At 40.1% G+C, this 21,677-nt stretch overlaps 1 protein-coding gene across 1 annotated transcript in view; it reads left to right on the forward strand.

The window, feature by feature from the left end:
- Nucleotides 1–20,633, forward strand: part of ALDH1A2 (aldehyde dehydrogenase 1 family member A2) — a 56,927-nt gene extending 36,294 nt beyond the window's left edge. The window contains exons 8-13 of the mRNA XM_069866906.1: nucleotides 8,701–8,803; nucleotides 10,984–11,168; nucleotides 11,914–12,078; nucleotides 12,522–12,679; nucleotides 13,455–13,529; nucleotides 18,352–20,633. Of these exons, the coding sequence (XP_069723007.1) occupies nucleotides 8,701–8,803; nucleotides 10,984–11,168; nucleotides 11,914–12,078; nucleotides 12,522–12,679; nucleotides 13,455–13,529; nucleotides 18,352–18,424 (759 nt within the window). The 3' untranslated portion in view covers nucleotides 18,425–20,633. The remainder of the gene's footprint in view (nucleotides 1–8,700; nucleotides 8,804–10,983; nucleotides 11,169–11,913; nucleotides 12,079–12,521; nucleotides 12,680–13,454; nucleotides 13,530–18,351) is intronic.
- The last annotated feature ends 1,044 nt before the right edge of the window (nucleotides 20,634–21,677 follow it).

Consider the following 21,677-nt stretch of genomic DNA (forward strand, 5'->3'; position numbering starts at 1 on the left):
AGGAATCTCAGCAGGAGTTTCAGGGCTGGTTATATTTAGAGAGTGCTAAACCCAGACCTTTTCAATTCAAAATCTGACAAGCTATTGTATGGAGGGAGCTAAACCCCAGGGATCCCATCTCTCTTTGATACGCTTGAGTCCTGCTCATGGCACTGGGAGGCTTTATGCGTCCCAGGGATACTGCTGTTCACAGTGAGTCAATTTGTTCTTGATTTGAGTTGATATATTCACTGACCAAGCAGTCCCAGTAGATATGTGTAGCTACCTCCCTGGCAGGCTCAGGGCGTGCAGGGATCAGCTCAATTCTTTCAAATAAATTATTCTGGTGGAATTATCCTGCAGTCGAGTTTGGAAGTCACCGTACACAAGCATAAATTACCTGTAAAATATAGCTGCAGATGTGTGCCTAATTTGCATACTAGCATGGTTGTTTTGAAATAGCTAAATGTATGTTTTTTTAATGGCAATTTTAGAATATAATATACACAGGCTATATTCTAAACCCCAGATTATTCTGTGGGATTACTCTAGTAATTACATCTCCTGTAACCAATTCAAATTCTCATCCTGGAATACTGAAAATTTTAATATGAGCTGATTACCCCCCATAAATTAAGTTGAAACAATTGTTTTCATAAAGATATGCGGTCACTGTTTAAGATAAATATTCTGTTATACAGGATGTTGCACTGTTTGGAGGAGGAAAAATACAGATGGGTTAGGTTTCAAAGTTGTCTTTTGTAGCCAAAATAAATTTTTACTGCAGTTTCAGACAGCTTCAGTTTAATAGGCATTTAAACTCAAAAGCTGTGGGTTTTATACTAACTCAGTACCTACCTTTAAAAGCCTTACTAATAGGAAGTGAAAAGCATTACAGAGATGAAAAAGCAATTCACTAAGAACCTAAAGCAAGAACAGATGGAACGTTTTAATGCTGAGTTAGTGTAAACTATTCCATATTGTTTCTGATTTCCTGTAACACTGAATTTTTGTAACAGCGAGTCAACATTGTAACATTTTAAACACAGTGCTATGATACCAGCTGTACTTTGACTTCTCCAAACAGATTTTGATATCTAATGAAATAATAATGGAAATATTTTGCCTCTCTGGTCTTGTCTGAGGGATGCCAACTGTGCGCTCTAGCGATGTGGATTTCTGATAGCCACATATATATTTATGTGTGTGTGTGTGTTTATAAATGTCACGATATTAACTTCCATTCCCCCACTGCAGCCAGGTATCAGTTAAAGCAGTTAATACTTCCAACCCGAGCAAGTTAATGATAAAACCTATTAGCACAAAAGCAAAGACCTTCAAGTTTAGATGTCTGAAGCACAGGTTTGTCTCAAATTTTCACCACGAGGTTCTTTTGGGGAAAAAAATATAAATTCTTTAACTTTGCAGTACACATTTATGGCAAATGGAAACTCCCCATTTGCCTGTAAAAATCACTAAAAAACCAGCCTATTATTATCAATTTCCTGTGAAGTTTTTTTAAAGGCAGAAAATAGGCTGCTCTTCCTACAATAAACTTAATGCTAATATTTTATGAATATTGGTAGAGCCCAATCCATAGAAATATAAGCCAAAAGGCCAAGTTCATGACCTTAACTCAATAAAGCCTGACATAGCCACACCAAAGATCCATCCACCCTAGCACCTTATCTTGCAACATGACCTGTAACAGATGCTTAGAGAAGAAGAGAGAATGTGTAGAGTGATCCTTTCCTTGCTGTAGCCTTGCAGATTGTGGTAATCAACAATTTAAAGACTTCCTGAGCCCAAAGGTGCATGTGGACGATTGTATTTAATAGCAACCCATGGCCTTGTCATCCATGCATTTGTCCAGTACCTCTTGAAACTTCTAAGTATTCGGAGGCCTCAAGCCCATACCTACACAATAATATCACGGAAATGACTTCTGATTTATAATACTGACTTCTGATCCAGTTTGCACTCTTTTCTGTTTCTTAGAGTCTCTAGTGCTTTGAAAAATTCTTTTAAGTAATACTATTTACTTTTCACACACTCTGCTCCCAAATAATATGTGAAAAATCATACAGAGCTCTTTCTCTGTATTCATAGAATCATAGAATAACCAGGTTGGAAGAGACCCACCGGATCATCGAGTCCAACCATTCCTATCAAACACTAAACCATGTCCCTCAGCACCTCGTCCACCCATGCCTTAAACACCTGCAGGGAAGGTGACTCAACCACCTCCCTGGATAGCCTGTTCCAGTGCCCAATGACCCTTTCTGTGAAAAATTTTTTCCTAATGTCTGGCCTAAACCTCCCCTGGCAGAGTTTGAGGCCATTCCCTCTTGTCCTGTCCCCTGTCACTTGGGAGAAGAGGCCAGCTCCCTCCTCTCCACAGCCTCCTTTCAGGTAGTTATAGGGAGCAATGAGGTCTCCCCTCAGCCTCCTCTTCTCCAGGCTAAACAACCCCAGATCGCTCAGCCGTTCCTCATAAGGCCTGTTCTCCAGCCCCTTCACCAGCTTTGTTGCTCTTCTCTGGACTCACTCCAGAGCCTCAACATCCTTCTTGTGGTGAGGGACCCAGAACCGAACACAGGATTCGAGGAGCGGTCTCACCAGTGCCGAGTACAGAGGGAGAATAACCTCCCTGGATCTGCTGGTCATGCCATTTCTGATACAGGCCCAGATGCCATTGGCCTTCTTGGCCACCTGGGCCACTGCTGGCTCATGGTCAGTCACTGTCAACCAACACCCCCAGGTCCCTCTCCTCCACGCAGCTTTCCAGCCAGACTTCTCCTAGTCTGTAGCACTGCATAGGGTTGTTGTGCCCCAAGTGCAGGACCCGGCATTTGGCTTTGTTAAACCTCATGCCATTGGTTTCAGCCCAGCGGTCCAGCCTGTTCAGATCCCTTTGCAGAGCCTCCATACCCTCCATCCGATTGACACTTCCACCCAGCTTAGTGTCATCTGCAAACTTGCTAAGGGTGCCCTCAATGCCTTCATCCAGGTCATTGATAAAGACATTGAACAGGGCTGGACCCAGCACTGAGCCCTGGGGAACCCCACTTGTCACTGGCCTCCAGCTGGATTTAATGCCATTTCCCACCACTCTCTGGGCCTGGCCATCCAACCAGTTTTCCATCCAGGAGAGTGTGCGCCTGTCCAGGCCAGAGGCTGACAGTTTCTGAAGCAGAATGCTGTGTTACTGATTCCAACCCCTCTGCCTCAGCTTCTTCACTGTTCCATGTATTCCTGTCTATTTGAGTTCCTTTTAAAAAAATGCTAGCAACAATTTGATTAAAATAAAATTCATTCATTTATATTTTCTGAGTTTAAGAACCAACCCAAGCTCAGGTTGCCATGTGCTGTTGGGCTGCAGAGCTCCAAAGTTCAGGAGAGGTTATACAAGTCTCTTCCCCAGTTAAATGAACACTAGACATTAGTTATTTCCAAGACAAGTGCTGATGAGGTACAGAGAGGTTCTTCAGATTACCTTCTTTCCTTCTGAGAGAACTTTTGCTTAGCAGCAAAGGTAATAGGCCTTCAAATAGCAGAGAAAAGCAGCCATCAGAAGCTGCCTTACTTTTTATTTGCCTTTTTTTCCATTCAGATCTGTGAAGTCAATTAGAAGCTTTGCAAATACATCCATTTTGACTGCTGCACACAGTCTGGCCATGTCCATACGCATGTGCTCCACTTGAATGGAAACTGTGCACCCATGATTTCCTGGTGCACAGGGGGTAGTTGGGTACAATATGTTCTGGGCCTAAGATTAGAGACTTATGGAGAGCACGAAGTTATACATTTAAAAACGTGTATTTATTTAAAGCACTGGCTGGATTAAAAATTGTATTTTGCTTGTTGCAAAAGTTTAATGAGTTCTAATAACTTCTGTGCAAATCAAATGTGTTACCTCCAAATCAATTTACAACTCTCTCCAGTTGTTAAACACGCTCAAGATGAGAATTACAGATAGCACACAAAACATTTGAAGACCTGGCCAACAAGAAATGTATCTGAAGTGGCTGGCTTCCACTTTGTTCCAACTATGGCCCATTAAAACGCAGACAGATTAAGGATAGGATTCAGGTCTGTGTTCATGCACTTCTGTAGAGTAACCCAAATAAATATCCAACAAATTGGTTTGGATGCCTGTGTAAACAAAAGGTCTATAAACAACTGCAATAAACCTCAGCAAAAGAGTCTGCATTTTGCTTGGCAGAATGTTTTCTTTATGCACTTAGATTAACAAACCATGATCTCATCATTAGTCAACAAGATACCAGAGAAACCATCAAAGCAAACTACAGGAAAGTTGAGATTGATTCATGCCAAACAAATGTTTGTAGCTAACAGCTGTATTACCACTGATTCTAATTTACTCAGCAGGATTCTCCTTTCATTTCCAAAGTGAGATGAATGTCAGAATGCATGATGTAGACTTTTGTCAGCTCTACTGGATCACACAGTCTCTTGCTGGTTTTGGATGATAGCATGAAGAATAACATCCTGGCATTTTCTGCTTTAGCAACAAGAATCCAAAAGGTGATTTGACCTATTCTGAGGAGCCTGTTAGCTTACCATGCTACACACCTGCCTTGTTCAATATAAGGAGGACTTAGGGAGGCTACATTATCCTTCATTCCTGCTTCCGCTGAATCTTTTTGATTGCATCTTGGACAGCTTGTGCCTCCTGAATGAAAAGTAGTTGTTTCCCTTTTCCTTCCTTGGTGTTGTTGATACAATTTAGGGAGCTGTCCTTGGACAACTGTTGTTGTTGTTGCCTATTAAAGAGACGTGTCAAAAGGATTCGCCTTCTTAAACCTGAAACAAATAGAGTGGTGTATCAGACTTGTCAAAATTAAGATGAGCTTAGCCACAGACTTCCATAGGGCCAGGTTTTAACCCAAGGACAAACAAACCATTTACAGCTTAGGATTCTCCAGCAATTTCTGTTTGGGATTACCTTTTTACTTGGGCTGCATTATTGATTATGCTTTTTTGAGTGCTGCTACTCACCACAGGGCATTGCACAGTCAAATAAAGCTCCTCTTCTTCTTGTCAGTACTTGGAAGTTCACTTGTCTTTCCTGGAGACACACCTGGTCCTAAAATCTTTCTCAGAAGATTTTGCATACAACCTGGCACTTAAAAAAATATCAGACAAAGTAAGCAGCAGCATGGGTTTGAAGGTTTTGCCAAAATACTGACATCCACAGCCTCAAGAGCTGGAGAGAGAAAACTGCAATTCCAGAAAACATAGACATTTTCTATCTGATGATACCGCCTCTTCCAAACTTATTCAATCTCTTGTAACTTAAAATATTTCCTGTTCTTCAGATAGTCTCTCGATATCCCAAGAAAGACATAACAGATGGGCAGCCCAGTTACTTTAGTGCCTGAGTAACTGAAGAAGCACGTCTCCCTTGTCAGTTTTGGCACTGTTCATGAAATCACCAGACCTTCCCATGCTCTCTTACCTTCACAGTCTCATCTGTGGCAGTACGCAAGAAAATTGCCTGCTGTTGAGGCAGACTGCTTTTCCCCTACAGGCAGGTGTTCTCGAATGACTTAATGTGTATCTGTGCTCAAAGGAAGCTTCAGAGCATAGGAGAAGCCAGACGTCCTGATTGAGCAGTAGAGGAAGTACCACAAACCTTGGAGGTTTGCTTTTGACTCGTGAGACTTCCGGTGCTTTAACAGCAACAGGCAAACCCTCCTGTACCATTTAGAAACACTGATTTCTGTCTGAGAACAGGCGATTAAAAGAGCATGAAAAGCTACAGACTTTTTCTGCACAAAGTATTCAAAATGGGACTGCATAAGCCTCCTCTTGAAAGAGATATTAAACGTCCAGTTGTAGAAGGCAGAAATCAGCAACAATCGAATGTTTTCTATCATGATACACTCTTAATTCCTAATGTCATACAGTTCACAGTTCAGAAAAAGACCCTTCCAGGACTATTCTTTATATAGCTTTTTTTTGCACAGGAGTGCCACAGAAGTGCTTCTTTAATCTTTGTTGTTGTTGTTGTTCTGAGTAACAGATTGTTTTCTGAGATGGGCCAAATTACATCTGCCTCACCCTCCAGGCAGCTTACAAGGTTGTGGTACTTCACAAGCTATCCTGGGATACTCCTGATATCAATCTTGAAGCCTTTTCAAAACAAAGGTGGGGAGTCAGGACTTTCTCTGCCAACATTCCTGCTGAATAATCACACAGCTCCATTATCTGTGGAGGAGTCCTCTTCCAATGTTCCCTCGCAGGGCTGTACTGCCTACTGGGAGCTCATGGATAGAGCTGAGAGACACCATGGGAAGCATGTACTGAAAGACCATACAGATTGCAACACTATCACTTATCCCTTTCATGCTGTCTTGCTCCATAAAGAGAGGGTCGGTCACAAAAGGCTGCCTTTGTCACCATATAATCACAGCACTGGTTCCTTCCCCAATACTTTTCTCAACTTGTAAGTGCACAGGGCACAACAGGAGCACAGTGAACAAAAATGCTGAGCAGCAGGAGCCCTACCATCCTGATGTCTACACTGGTTTCTGATGGGAAGGACATAGGGAAGCTGTCTGTTATGTTTACACTTGAAACTTGACTGCCACCTCCCTGCATTCACAGTACTCTGGGCCATACTTTTCCAAATTAACACCATTGCCTCCAAAACCTTTGGACTTTAGTATTTGCCATATACATAATATTGGGACTTGGATACTTGCCGACTGCTTGTTTGTGTAGAATCCTTCCAAAATCCTTTACTTACCCAGACAAAAGTGGTAGAATGGAAGGTGGGGAGATGGTGAGCTGGACAAATTGCCCTAGCTTCCTCAGTTTGTTCTGCTCTTCATGATTTTTTGACGGGAAATAAGTGGTGGTTGTTCTTTGAGAGAGGGAGGTTCAAGGTAGTGAGGGTGTGAATGGCATTGGCCAGCACTGGCTATAAACACAGCACTCTCACGCATTTTCAGTGTACATTTTCAGCACAGTCTGGGAGACTGGAATTTCCAGATGACGTGCTCTATGTGTGTGATGGGGTGGAGGGCAGGAAAGGTCCTTCTTTTTCATGTTCACTTCTGGCTGTCAGTCAAACACAGCAATAAAATCAGCTCCAATTAAGGGGATATGCAAGGAATTTCATGATAACGTCAACACTCCATTCCATCAATAGAAGAGTAAAGAAAAGAAGCTAATTTTAATTTATTTTTTTAAAAAAAATAAATAACTTCAGCTACACTTGCCTGTGATATCACCAGGTAAACAGTTAATCACAAAGGTACACGAAGTGGTTGACAATTCCTTCATTATCCTGTGGGGTTTTAGCTTTGTTTTTTTTCTGTGGGGGCCCTGGTTTCTGTTTCATTTGCTTTCTGATTGCTCCAGTGCTGACTTAACTTTCTCCAGCAGACTGCCTTCAGTTCTCTAAGAGCTTCAGCTTCTCATCCATTAACCCCTTACTGCAAGGAATCTCACTCACATGACCTTATAAACAGAAAACAGCTAGAGATGTCAGAGTACAGAGAAATAGAGTACATAGAGAAAAAAGTCCAGCTGTGGATTCACTCCCATCTCAGTTCATTCTATGTGACCCTAAAACATGTCTCAGTTAAAAGAAAGCTCTTACCAAGTTTCTCAGACTTCCGAATAGTAAATACATGGACCTAAATCTACCTGTGATGACTACCTTAGCTGCAAGATGGGCATACTTTCACTGCAATAGTATAAAATCGGATTTTTGGATTCATTGATCCAGGGAGGGGAGAATTTCCGGGGAGGGGAGAATTTCCAGGGAGTACAGCTGCCTCTTCAACTGTACTGATGCAAAACACGTCAAATATGTAGCTATCAGACCATGTTCTTCGGTGAGCTCTACAATTTGTGGCTGCTCCAGCTGACCTCACAATCTACAAACACATTTTGGAGGTGCTTTTGACCTTCTCAACTGCTATGAAGATTGTCTGTGATGCAGCTGAGAGTCAGGTCTGGGATGGTGCTTTTATACCTTCTTGCCCTACTTGGTGTTCTGCTGTGTGCTGTTAATCCTGCAGAAAAGGCTGATGATTTCATCAGCGTTTGACATATTCTGGAAAGTGTTTTCATGGTCAAACTACTTAATCCTTTGGGCACTGAAAACTGTATTTTGAGGAGAAGAACAGATGCCTTCCTACAAACAGGCTAGCTAGAAGTTTAGTAGCTGTGAGTAGGAAGCTAAATGCAGTGATTATTGGGGGTAACTAACACCTGGACTATATAAAGAAGTACAATAGCAGTTATTACTAATGAACAGTAATAATCTTAATACATACTCAGATACCGGTTCTATTCATCCCCCCCTCTAAAAATTATATAATGAAACTTCCTAATAAAAGTAGCTAAAACCATATGAACGTTCCAACAGTTTGGTTGGAAGTACTTAAAGTTACAACAATTTCAGATTTTTAATTTAGCCCTCCTAAAGCTCCTTAAAATAAAGCCCAAGCTGTTTTAGCACAGATACAAATGGGTGAAGGGTACAAACACTTTGTGCTCTGCCTTGTCCCCTCTCAGTTTCTAGAAAGAAACCTGGAAAGCTTCCACTGCTGATGAGAATCTGCTTGGATTGAAGAACCTGCTGGATTATTCAAAGCTCTGTTCCAGTGACAGCCAACATTGGCTGTTAAAGTGAGCTGTATGACTACATGCCCTGTAAAATGTGTCTCCATTTCCTTTCAGGTTGGGAAGCTGATCCAAGAAGCAGCTGGAAGGAGCAATTTGAAGAGAGTTACACTGGAGCTGGGTGGGAAAAGCCCAAACATTATTTTTGCAGACGCTGATTGTAAGTCAGCACTTCCATATTTCTCTTAAAAACATGTTTGTGTGGCATCTTTTTTTTTTAAGGCATATCTTTCATACAAAATGAAACAGGCCGATATAACTGTATTGAATTGAACTTTTTAATCTTACAGAAGCAGACTAAGGTGCAATTTTTTTTATAAAAAGGCAACACTTGGACCCACAGATTAGCACACAACAAGAGAACAGAAAAGAAGTTATACCACAGCATACAGAAATGTTGCTATTCCCAGTCATAGTCCCACATGTATTTGTGATCCTAAACTCTGCAGCAAGGTGGTTTGGTGCTTTAACTCTGGAAATTCTGTGATTTTTGTTTTTGGTTTTTTTTTTGCTTCACAGCAATTATAAAAAGGGAGAGTTCCAATTTACATTTGATTTGCCAATCTAATCAGTGCAGTATTGCTTTGTTAATCTGTTTTGATAGTAGCTATAACTGGAGGTTATCCTATTTTTTAAATTTTCAGAATTGAAGAATTGTGTATTGATATCTCCTCATTGCCACTGCCAGCAGGGAGCTGAAGATCTTGGCAGCTGCATGGTGTTGTGCAGCTGAGATTTTTGGCACCTGAGAAGGTACAGGACAGCTGTTTAGGACAGGATAAAAACACAAACCTCAAGTTTTTGCTTAAATGATCAGCAATGGTATAGTTAAAAAATGTTGCTATCTGAATTGTCTGCAGAAGGGTTTGACGTTAACACCCCATTAAGATGAATGGGACGGTTCACACCTTGTTTTGAGCTATTGTTTCAGGCTGTGTGCAAGCACACTGCACTTAATGCATTTTCTGAGAACGTTGTAAACCAAATAAATAGACATATGGATTTGTTTTTTTAATTTAAAAGAGGAAAGTGAATAGAATAGCATGAATTACAAGGGTTGGTTACAGTGCTGTATTTGTTTTCAAAACTTACCAGTGTCTGAAAGACTAGGGAAAGCTTCCACAGTATTTCATACTAAAGCTCTCTGGTCTCCCCATAATTACAGCCACCAACACCTGACCTGAGATCCAGATATCAGAGGTCTGATTTTTTAAGAACAGCGGATAATTTGCTCATTGCTCCAAAGGAGATATTTGTTCTGTTTGAGGAACACTGTGTGCCTAAAGCTAGCAGAAAGCGTGACAAAGCTGTTGAAAGTTTAGTGCACCAAAAAAAAACAGAGGAATGGTTAGAGCCCTTCATGGTGAAAAACTGTGTTAGCAATAGGGGAAGAAACATCAGTTAATCAGTTCTGTCCACTAGTGTTTTCAATCTCCCTGGAACTGCCTGGGAAAATTTGAATGTGGTCCAGGGAACACCTTCTATATTTTTTTTCAAGACCTCACTGAGGGCAGAATAAGACACTGCTGTAAGATGGAGTTGTCTAGCATATGCTGAAAGTAAAGCTCTGTTGCTTTGTTTATTCCATAAATGATTACACCTTAGGACACATTCTGAAATGCTACAGCTGATAACAGAGCTATTACAGTGCTGTAGGGCATCACTCTTTAAGGATTAATTCGATATTCTTGTCTAGTCATCTATTACACCAAATGGGAGAATTTAGCTCTGAATGCCTAAATATGACTTGACCCTCTCTCCTGCTTGGATAGTGGGCGTGTTGTCTGTGCCTCCAAGGAAGGTAGAGTAGAAATCAAGGGTTGATTGTTTTATAATTGACCTATATATTTAAAGCCTTACCTAGTTCCCTCTATAGGCCAAGTGGATGTTTCTGTCTTGCAAAAAAATAATCAGGCTTTTGGGAAAGGAAAGGTCTTGCCATTATCAAAGTCAAACTCTCTCAAGTACTTGTTTGGCTGTAATTCTCTCCTATGCAGTATTAAACCGAGTGCAAACTTGGGATCACACTCTCCTCTACTGCTATAATGTGGAGCATAATCTGCTTCCTAGGGTCTCTTAAGAGTTTTAGTTGATAAATTACATGTTGCTGGCATAGGAGACATCGGTGAAGTTGTTCTTGACCATCCTACTCATACAGACTGCTAAAACACTGTCTTGATTTAATTTTTTGCAGTAGGGTATTAAACCATGTTCTGTGGCTTGTGTCATGATATAACACGTTGTTTGGGAACGTGGCACTGTGTAATACACGTGACACTGGAGCAATAGGAGATGTGTCTATTATGTTTCAGACCAACATATGCTGTCTTGGTTTTCTAGTGGACTACGCTGTGGAACAAGCTCACCAAGGGGTCTTCTTCAATCAAGGTCAATGCTGCACTGCTGGCTCACGAATTTATGTGGAAGAATCAATCTATGAAGAGTTTGTTAGAAGAAGCGTAGAACGCGCGAAGAGGAGAGTTGTGGGAAGTCCTTTTGACCCAACTACGGAACAAGGTCCACAGGTAAATTGGTAGTGCTTCAGCTCTACAGCCTAGAAGGTGCCTGGAAGCTTTTAGACTCTTCTAGAACAGAGGAGAGTCAGTGCATACTCACTCACAGTCCAGGGTAGCTGACATGATAAATGTTTTAAAGATTGAAATACTAGAGGAGCAGATAATCTGCGCAGCTCAGAGGTGTTTCTTGTTAAGCAAAAACCCCCATCTTAAGTAATAATAAGTTTGCATCCCAGCTTTAACAGCAAGATTCTGATCTTCATCCCCGAAGATACAGCAATAAATTGCAAGAAGCTTTCAAAAGTCTCCGTGGGCATATACGTCCAAGAATTGTCTACAACTATAAGTGTGCTTGTAGATCACTAGCGAGACAGGAATTCAAAGCAAAAGATGGGCAGAACTAGAAATATGTCTTTAGAAAACATCCCTGCCACTAATAATGAGCTGGGCTTATACCACTTCCAGGAACTCAACCTGGGACATAAAATAGTGATCTGGTTTGTTTGTGCTTATAAACCACATAGATTGCTTAGCAAGAATGTGGGTTGAGCCTCATACATAAGGAGACACATCCTTAAGGCGACTGAGCTCTAGGTTACAGTCAACAGCTATTTGTAGATCTTTGGCATCTCCAGCTCAGAGTAGTGTATTAAAACATGAGCCTACTCACTGGGACATGACTTGCCTAAAAAATGTTTTGACTTGATCATCAGGCATGTGGTCTGCAAATCAAATGGCTTCTTCTCTCTTTCAGATTGATAAAAAACAATACAATAAGATCCTGGAACTGATTCAAAGTGGCATTACCGAAGGAGCAAAACTTGAATGTGGGGGTAAAGGGCTAGGAAGAAAGGGCTTCTTCATTGAACCTACGGTGTTCTCCAATGTAACAGATGACATGCGGATTGCCAAGGAGGAGGTATTCACACATACGGGCAACATCATTTTAAAATGCCCTAAATATTATTTTCTTTCCCCTTTGTTTACTTCCCAAAACAAAAGCTTTAGAGTGAAAATTATCACTATATTTTAAAAAAAAAAAAGAGTAAAATCTTTTCAGAACATCTTAGGCACACAGCTTTTATGACAACAGTTGGGTAAAGAAGCTCAGTTTTCGTCAGTGGCTGTAAAGTCTCAGACCTCAATGAAGGGATAGGGGAAGAATGGATGAGTTCCACTGTGGCAAGTGCTTTGGGAAATTCATGTAATTTTACAGGCAGATATTATCACTATTAAATCTTGCTGTAGGAATTTGAAAAGATATGACAGGAGAGAGAAGACAATTAAAAAAGCAGACTAAAACAGGAATAAAACGCCTCTGAGTGGGCTGGTTTATTAATTAATGATAAATCTTTGTTGCAGATTTTCGGACCTGTTCAAGAAATACTGAGATTTAAAACCATGGATGAAGTTATAGAGAGAGCCAACAACTCTGATTTTGGGCTGGTAGCTGCTGTCTTTACAAATGATATAAACAAGGCCCTGACAGTCTCTTCAGCAATGCAGGCTGGGACAGTCTGGTAAGGCAGAAGTTATCACACCCCTGCTCTTGGAGATAAAGAGTTTGACTCAGAATCATTACGGCACCTCAGTTTTGCACCCTTTGTCTGAAAAATATTTATCTAGACTATCCTAGTGGTGAATCACTAACCAAGACATGGACCAGCTGTAGGGAGGTGGTGTGACTGTGCTCACTGCAGGGGAATGATATCACAAAACTGGAAAGCACCTTGCTTCCCATGAGCATGGCAGCCATGCTGCTGACCGGCAGTTCTGCAAACAAACACAGTAGAGAAGAAATGATCCATTCTGTAGAGCTGAGGAACCCTGTGAGGTTTCTCCTAAAGGCACAAACAGTCATGTACTTTCTGCAGCAATAAGGAACTGAGAGGAAATCTCTTCTTTCTAGTGCTAAAGGAATAGGTAATGCCACCTGTAGAGTTTAATAGCTTACAATTTAGTATGTCAAGCCTGGGTAAATATCCATGATAAATTAGGGAGAAAAAGGGCAATTTTAAGTTTAATTGGAACAGAGGTTTGTCAGCAGATTCATTACTGAAGCTGTGTCCAAATGTTTGGTACCCTCCTCCAGTTCTCACAAGCCAAATCCCTTTCTCCTTATGACCGAGGAACAGAATATTGGGTTTGTGGTATAAATTCCTCATATCTTTTCAACATGAGACAAGTTTGTTATTACTAAGAGTTATGCAGTGTCCTTAGCTCCATAAGTTTCAACTTCTCCCTGAGCTGTCTCTCTGACAGATCAGTTGGACTTAATGCCTCTTCCTGTTGCAGGATAAATTGCTACAATGCCTTAAATGCCCAAAGTCCTTTTGGAGGATTCAAAATGTCTGGCAATGGGAGAGAGATGTAAGTATTACACTACTGTCTTCGAAACTCTTTTCAGCTCTACAACTTAATAAACATTAGTGAATCCTTCAATGCAAATTAAGATCAGGAAATATTCCCATCTGAGGATCAGGGCATAATATAAGATGACTGACAATCATTGTGAGTTCTAAATGCAATTCATTTGCATGGTAAGACTATTTTCTTTTCCTTTTTGTTTTTTAGGGTTTCTTTGTTTTCCCAGTTACTGGAACCCCATTCTTATGCTGAAAGGAATAGAACATTTTGCAAGTTATTTTCTGAACTTGTAACCTACGTTTTCTGAGTGTTTTTCTTAGTCACAGTAACCAGCACTTTTGCAAAAAGATTCTGTTCTTGGTACTGCTGTATATTTTGTCTCTCTTGCTATTTTTTCCTTTCTTTACCGTTTCCTACATTTATTAATATAGGTACATCTGAATTTTATTAAAAAGTTATCTATGTCTTCCAGATTTATAAACAATGTTAAATGAAATCAGCCCCAGAGAAGGATAGACAAATGTGTTTACATCCCTTTCAAAAAATTACCTTCCATTACAAAGCTTTCTGTCTTTTCTTATCCCATTTAGAACTAAGTGCCAAATATTTAGAAATGGACCTCCACTGTCCTATGTACCTAATTTAAAGTCTTAACAGTTTTTAATTCTCATTACAACCACAAGGAATTTTAGCAATTGCATCAGCCCCAGACTGGTTACACATACAAAAGATTCAATTAATTTCTGTGCAGGAGGCATGTATACCAGATACGTCTCACCTAAGCTTTCAAAATAGCTTATGGCTAATGGCGAACTCAGCAGTAAAACTAAAGTAAGGTCAAACTCTTTAAAACTTTAAATACGTTGAAGTACACAACTTGACCTATAAAATAAGTCTACGCAGTCTGAAATATTTTACCTCATTAGGGAGTATCTGAATAACACATTCATACTATTCTCCACATTCATGAGTTATGAGGTGATCTCACACTGGCATAAATATGTCAGCTCATCTAACCCTTATCATTGTGAAAATATTCTAAAACTACTAAGCTCAACAGAACACAGGAGTAACTTGACACCCAAGAGTGACCCCATTGACTTCAGGGAGGTTAACTGTGCAAGCAAAATATGCACATATTGATACCACAGAGTTTTTGAAAGGAGGGGAAAATCAGGCAGCATCCCAGCTCCCACGGAATCTTCGACAGTAGTTGTACACTTGATTTGCATCTGCAGCTTTGAAAATATTCATCATAAACAATACATGTTTGGAAGGGAAATAATCTCTGTTTCACAAAGATGCCTAAAAACCTGCTCATGAGTAATTATTCTACTCCTTTCAGAACCTCTTTGATCAAATATCACCTTCTAATTCACCTCCGCCCCTGCATTAATATCTGCATACTTTTTATTAAAATACCACGCTTTCTTAGATCACTGTTTTTAAGGGATACATTTTACAGCATAAATAAAGTTAAGTCAGGCAATTAAGGAACAATAACAAAAAGAAAAATGAAGAGAAAGCTCCCATACACGTGTGTCATTGCTAAGCCAATGCTGTGTTACAGGCAGATCGTAATTGTGCCACTGTGCTGTCTGTGCTGCACTGTACTGTCTTGGACTTGTTTTGTTCCTGCATTTAAATTCACAGATTTTTATCACACATGGGAAAAAAAAAGGAATACAGAAAGCTAAGATCTGCTGTACTCATTTTACACTCCCACAAAGCATACCAGTAGAGAACCAGAACTCATGTACACAATACAACTGATTCCTGTTTACATTAAGGCTACTTAAAGTATTCTTGTATTCTTAAAGGAATCTAAGAGAGGGATTTTTTCACATTTACACTTCTTTAAAGCTTCTTACCACTACCTGAGTGGTGTAAAATTTAGCTCCTGTAACCAAAAATCAGGTGACTCATCCCAGATAGCCACACGTGGCCATTGTAATACTAGATAGAACCCCACAAAATTCTGGTCTCTGTCCAAATGTCTTCAAGGGACTGGGGTGATGCTCTGCTTCAGAACTGTCGTTTATTGTCATAGGAATTATTATTGTCTGGGTAGCTCTGAGATGCAGCAGTGTATGGTTGCACTTCTGAAAAGAAATGAGAGCAGGAGAATGGCTTGGAGTTATTATTCTTTTACCTGTCTTTTTTCTCTTGGTCTGAGGGAGGGAAGAGAGTATGTAATACTTATTTTTTTGCAGAGCAATTTGTTCCCCTTCCCTCACAGCTACACAACCAAGGGATAGTTTGTTATATATCACATATATATGATATCATGCAAACTTGACCCTTGAGCACCTCCCTTTTCACAGACACAACCCTTTTTCTCACTGTGATACCAAACTGCAATCCAAGAAGAGCCAAAGTGGTCATAGAACATGACTACTTCCTACATCCCTGTAGTTGGCTGTGGGGACAAGCGAGCCCTTAACTGAACACGTGCTGACTCTTCTCTGAATGTCTGGAATAACCCATTTTCCTGTTCAGCAATAGCAACTTTTTAACTTTTCAAAAATACTTGCCTTAGAATTCAGCACATACATCCTCTTTCACACTTTCAGCCAGAAAACAAACGTATAAGGCCCTGAAGCCTTCAGCTGAAGAAATAGACAAATAAATATATGTAATTTTGTTTGCCAGACCAAGCTAAGACATCACCTGGCAGTTAGAATATACATAAAGGCACTGGATACTCTGTTGGCTAGGTTAACTGTTGACTTCTAAAAATGTGTCCCACAGGTGTCTGGAGCCAAACCACAGCCCAAAGCAGAAACTTTCACACAGAGAGGCTTGCTAGCAGTAGTTCTTGGGCTTCACGCGTCTCCCAGTGACAGCTTCCATTGAGCCATAAGGGAATGGTTCTGTGGCTCAGCCGAGTCTGAAGAATAGCTAAAGGTTTTGGTCATTCTTTGGAGCCAAATTTACCACTTCCTAGTGAAAACTAGGGGGTGGGCTCGCCCAAATCAATGGGAAGCCGTCACATGTCAAAAAAACTGTACTAATGTATTTCCTTGCATGTCCTTAGACTCTGTTAAATCTTAAAACACTTACTGAATCATGAGTCTGACTTAAGTATCAACTGCTGCATCACATGTAAGGTTTACCAAGCCAACAGGCACATCAGAAAGTTTTCAAAACTGCAGATGGAGCGAAATGGGCTGGCAAATACTGATATTTCTGCCCAAGCTAATTAACTTTCTAAGGAAGGTTACGGAAGTTCCTCCACTGATGGTATATTTTGTGTAAAGTTTATGGTGTAGAGGTAAATACAAAGTAGGTTATGCAACACCAAGGTCATGTAGAGGGGTTAAATTGCTTTGAACAGTTGCACCTCATGCCATTCTGAAAGCAACAATTGTTAGAAGGAGGTTCTGAGGAATTCCCCTGAAATATTCTTTATGGTGCCGTTGGCATTAAATTCTGCACAAGGAAATCCAAAGGAAAGGTAGTGTCGAATAGTAAACATGCCGGCATGACATACACGTCAGCACTTTTTAGATTTTCATATAAGTAAAGAAGTATTGTGTGTATTTTAGGGGCAGGGATAAAAATTTAACCAAGAAACAAATGTCTGCAAGAGCTTCTGCAAAAGAATCCCTGTATGAGTTTATATAGAGGAGATACTATACCCCCAGACTCGAGCTGTATCTGTTTTGAGGTGCAGACATTGTTTTCTTTACACACACAGCAGCCAGCAGACACATTAGAACTTAACTAATGATGTGACTAGAACACACTTCATCATTACGCAAAACATGCAGAGCAAATTGGAAATAGCTATACTTCAGAGAAGACAGGCATAAGGAAGAATTTCTTCACGATAAGAGTGGTGAGGCCCTGGCACAGGTTGCCCAGGGAACTTGTGGCTGCCCCATCCCTGGAGGTGTTCAAGGCCAGGTTGGATGGGGCTTGGGCAGCCTGATCCAGGGGGAGGTGTCCCTGCCCACTGCAGGAGGCGTGGAACTGGATGTTCTTTAAGGTCCCTTCCAACCCAAACTATTCTATGATTCTGTTACTCACAAGAAGCCACGCAATACCCACTCTAAACCTCGGCAGAGTTGTTTAAGAGACGAACCAGGCCAGAGACTACAACAAAATTTACATAGCATTTAGAAACATCCATTTTTTTAAGTATAATTTATGTCAAGCAGAACATGTACCCCTCAGAGCCATGTGTCAGATGACTGGGACCCAGCAAGTGGCTAGCTTCGAGCACTACAGAGAACGTTAAACCAGATGATGTGCCAGGACAAAAAAAGAGGTCCTCTCTGTAAGTCTAGTGGAAGTCTGAGCAAGCTGAGCACTCTTTCAGAGAACCTGCAAATGCAGACTTCTGCTGCTGGATATTTTGTCAAGGAAAAAAAAGATTAGTGGGTTTGGATTCAATTATCTTTATCTAGAGCTGTTCATTTTCCATAATACTTAGTTTGGGCTTTCTCTCTTGAGTGCAAATATAAGCAGTAATTTCACTGGACAGTGATGTAGGTCACCTTGTTTGAACATTTTCAAGGTCTGGAAAGGACAGATGACCGCAATTCACTCCCAACAGTTCCATTGATGGACGGGGAGTATTTCTGTGTTTTATACCATTCTTATCAAGTGCTGGAGCATTGTTCTTTTGACCTAAAATGAAACTTCGTCTTCAGGTTTTTTGAAAGATGACACGAAAGGAAAGACCTGCACGAAATCTCAGTACAACAGAAACCTTCACTGAGAATTTTAGGTTACACTTTAGCAAGGAATCACTTTGTGTGTTTATGCTTGATAAGAGATTAATGCCTTCTGTAAGCTGATGCTGCAACTTGTTTTTTAGGGGTGAATGTGGATTGAGAGAATATTCGGAAGTTAAAACTGTGACAATAAAGATCCCGCAGAAGAACTCCTAAAATGATGAAGGACCACATTGTGCAGAAGAGCACATGATGCCACCCTCTCTATTCCTTATGGAGACCAGCACTCAGGAATAAAAAGTGTTACACAATATATATTTAAGAAATTAAGTTGCAACATATATAGTGGGCACATAACTGCGTATGGAATGCAAATCAACTCTGCATGGTTTCATAAAACTCTCCTGAGAATCATTACATCTTTATAAAACAAATCATAACAAGAGACAAAACTGCTGTTGGGCATCATTTAATAATGGTTCTAGCTATAAAACTGTTAAATGCAAATGCATGCATGCTCTTCTTTAAATAAACAAAATAAGTCTTACTGCTTTCAGGTTGCCTTCTCAAACAGACCTGCCGTGGACTAGTTTATAGTTTCAGTCAGGGCTTTACAAGCCAGATTTTACCCAAAATGCTTGCAGGGAACCACATAAACAAGTATCATTGATGTTTTTAGGAAAGAAAAGACACTGAAGGGTAAGGAGCCCAAAACTGACATACTGGCAACTTTCCAATTAGCATGCTCACATAAAGAGGTCAAACTGGGGAGGGAATGAAACCATTACATGGACAATGAAATCCAAATAATTATCAGTGAGATTTGGTTTTCATGACCCACAATGATTTGGTTTTCAAGGCTTATTTTCATCATTACTTGATGTCTTGCTATAAGCAAAAATCCTCCCTCACTTACAGGAACTTGAAAGGTTTTACCTGACTGCCGAAAGAGCATGGCCAGACATGGTGAGAGGGTGTTAGGAATGGGAACAGATCCCAAGGCTTCACAGAATATTTCAGCTTTCACAGCTTGTCTAGTTTTGGTGTTGTCGTTACTGTTGTTGTTTTCACCTTTTTGCTTTTTTTAAAAAAGTGTATGCACACACAGACTCCATTTATTTGTCTGCTGTTAAACTGCCTGTGATTACACTGGGAATTACTAAATACTCGTTACAGCAGGGAGGATCCAGTAAAAGTCCACCTGACAAGAAGTAAGCTGGACTTTATTTTCTCACTAAATGCTGGCTTGCCATCCTCACCATGCTTGTGAGCCTAAGGTGAGCTTACTGGTACTGACTTTTCAGTTATGTCTGTTCTCTTTTTTTGGCCCAGGACAAAAATATGGATGAGTTCTTTTAGAACTGGGGTTCTTTTAGAACTCCTTTAGAAGTGAGGTGTTTAAAACGTGTCACATTATTACCTGCTGCCAACAGAACCTCTTCCAACTTGTAACACACAAACTTAACACCATCTCTTTCTTCTTTCCAGCTGCAAAGCTCATTGATTCCCCAGATATTTTTAAAGAGGGTTCATTTTATGTTTTAACTTAGAATTAAGAAAATTTATTTTAAAAGTACAGTAAATCATTGACACTGTGTAGCTACATTATCTGGGGTCTAAGGACAGAATGTGACCTCAGGTGTAACAGTTTTTCTAGCTGCAGAGTCTATACTATGAACTGTTGAGAGCTCCAGACCTGATTTCTTCATGTTCTTAACTTCCGTTACTCTCTGAGGAATACCTCTCAGATCTGAACTAGTGTGTGTCCAGTGTGGTTGGATCAAGACAAGAGTATCCAGCACTTTGTAGTGTGGTGGCCCTCAATATTTTGTATTTCTAAGTCATGTCAAACTGTATGTGGTTTTAAAGCAACAGGTATACACAATGTTATTCAGAAATGACAGTGCGTTCACAGACACAGGCATGAATCAAAATATTTCTGAGTTGTTAAATGCAAATGCCATATTATTTGACTGTAGTGTATCTCAGAGTGAAGAAAAACAAAATACAGCAAATAAAAAGATTAGTTATCTTTTAAATTTCAAGGTAAATGTGAAAAAGGAGATTTTGCTGCTTTTCTCCTTTTAAAAAAAGGAACTTCCTGTGCTAACAGCATTTACACAATGTACTCTTTTGTATTCTTTTCGTGTATTTTGTATGTCTGTGCTTTATTCCCAGTACATTCAGGTAAATAATATAGGGTTGCCATTTCTTTCAACCCTGTCACTGCAGCTCCATTTGATGTACATGGATTTGTGAAATCCTTTTTTTTAAATGTATCATCTGCATGGACCCGACAGAACATTTTTCCAGTCCCTGCAGCTTTTCATTACAATTCTTAATCATGTATATAGTTATATGTTATTAAAAAAGCAAAAGGATATTTTCTATGAAGTTTTTTCCATTAAAAAGGTTTAGAGAAAGACTTTAGACTGTGAGTCTCCTTTATTGTTGACAGAGCTACAAAAATATTAAAAAAAATATTTTCTTAGCAAAAGATCTGCTCTCACAGTAGCTTTATTTTCATTTGCAAAAGTGAATGAAGTAAAAGGCCAATTACATTTTCTGGAATATTATTGCAGCTGTATGAAAAACACTTGTGAATTGCAGATCTAGGTCATAGCCAAAGTTCATCCTCACCCTCGTGGTCATAAAGTTTAGCTATTGGGGAAGGTCTGAAATCATCAGAACCAGTGGGGCACCCTTGCAAACTGCTGCATCACAGCTTGAGTCTTGGATAATGTTTAAAACAATCACGATGCCTTTTCTTTCTCTAGTAGATGATTCACAGAGATGATTACATTAACACTGATCTTTTATGGAGTGATACTCCACTTACCTTTAATTTCAAAATGCTAAAACAGGGGGAAAGGACAGACTGAATGTTATTGGACAGCCAGTAGAATTCACGTGGCCAGGGACTGTACAGCTCTCCCTCAAGCAATCCCTTTATTCCTGGGTTACTTTCATTGTCAGGAACAGCACACCTCTTTTCAAATGGTGCCTATGTAGATCAAGTAACTGGTCAGTTAATAAGGCCAAGTTACTCCATTGCATGGCAGCAAGCAATGGTTATACCTCAGTGTCACAGAATAATACTGGTGGTTTAATCAACACTGCAGGCAGTCACAATAGATAAAGTAACTTGACTAAAACAGATGGCATAAAAGAGAATAAAACTTAATAACAGGAGTGAAATTGCATTCTCAGAAAAGAGTACTGTTCCTGAAAGTATTAGGAATACATCACACAGAGCTTCATTTCCATTTACCTGGTGGCATGGACACTCTGTCATGGCACTGCGAGTGGACAGTCAGCACTTTCCGCACTCTTCATCTCTCTCTCCTGTTTGCAGCCTGTCTCACCACTCCAAGCAGTCACAGAGGCACAGCAATGGAGTGCTTTTCTGAAAGCAAAAAAAATTAAGGCAGGCTGTTCTGGAACCTACTGAAAACAAGGAGAGTTGTGA

The sequence above is a fragment of the Phaenicophaeus curvirostris genome, chromosome 12 (assembly GCF_032191515.1).
Source record: "Phaenicophaeus curvirostris isolate KB17595 chromosome 12, BPBGC_Pcur_1.0, whole genome shotgun sequence".
Classification (NCBI taxonomy): Eukaryota; Metazoa; Chordata; class Aves; order Cuculiformes; family Cuculidae; genus Phaenicophaeus; species Phaenicophaeus curvirostris.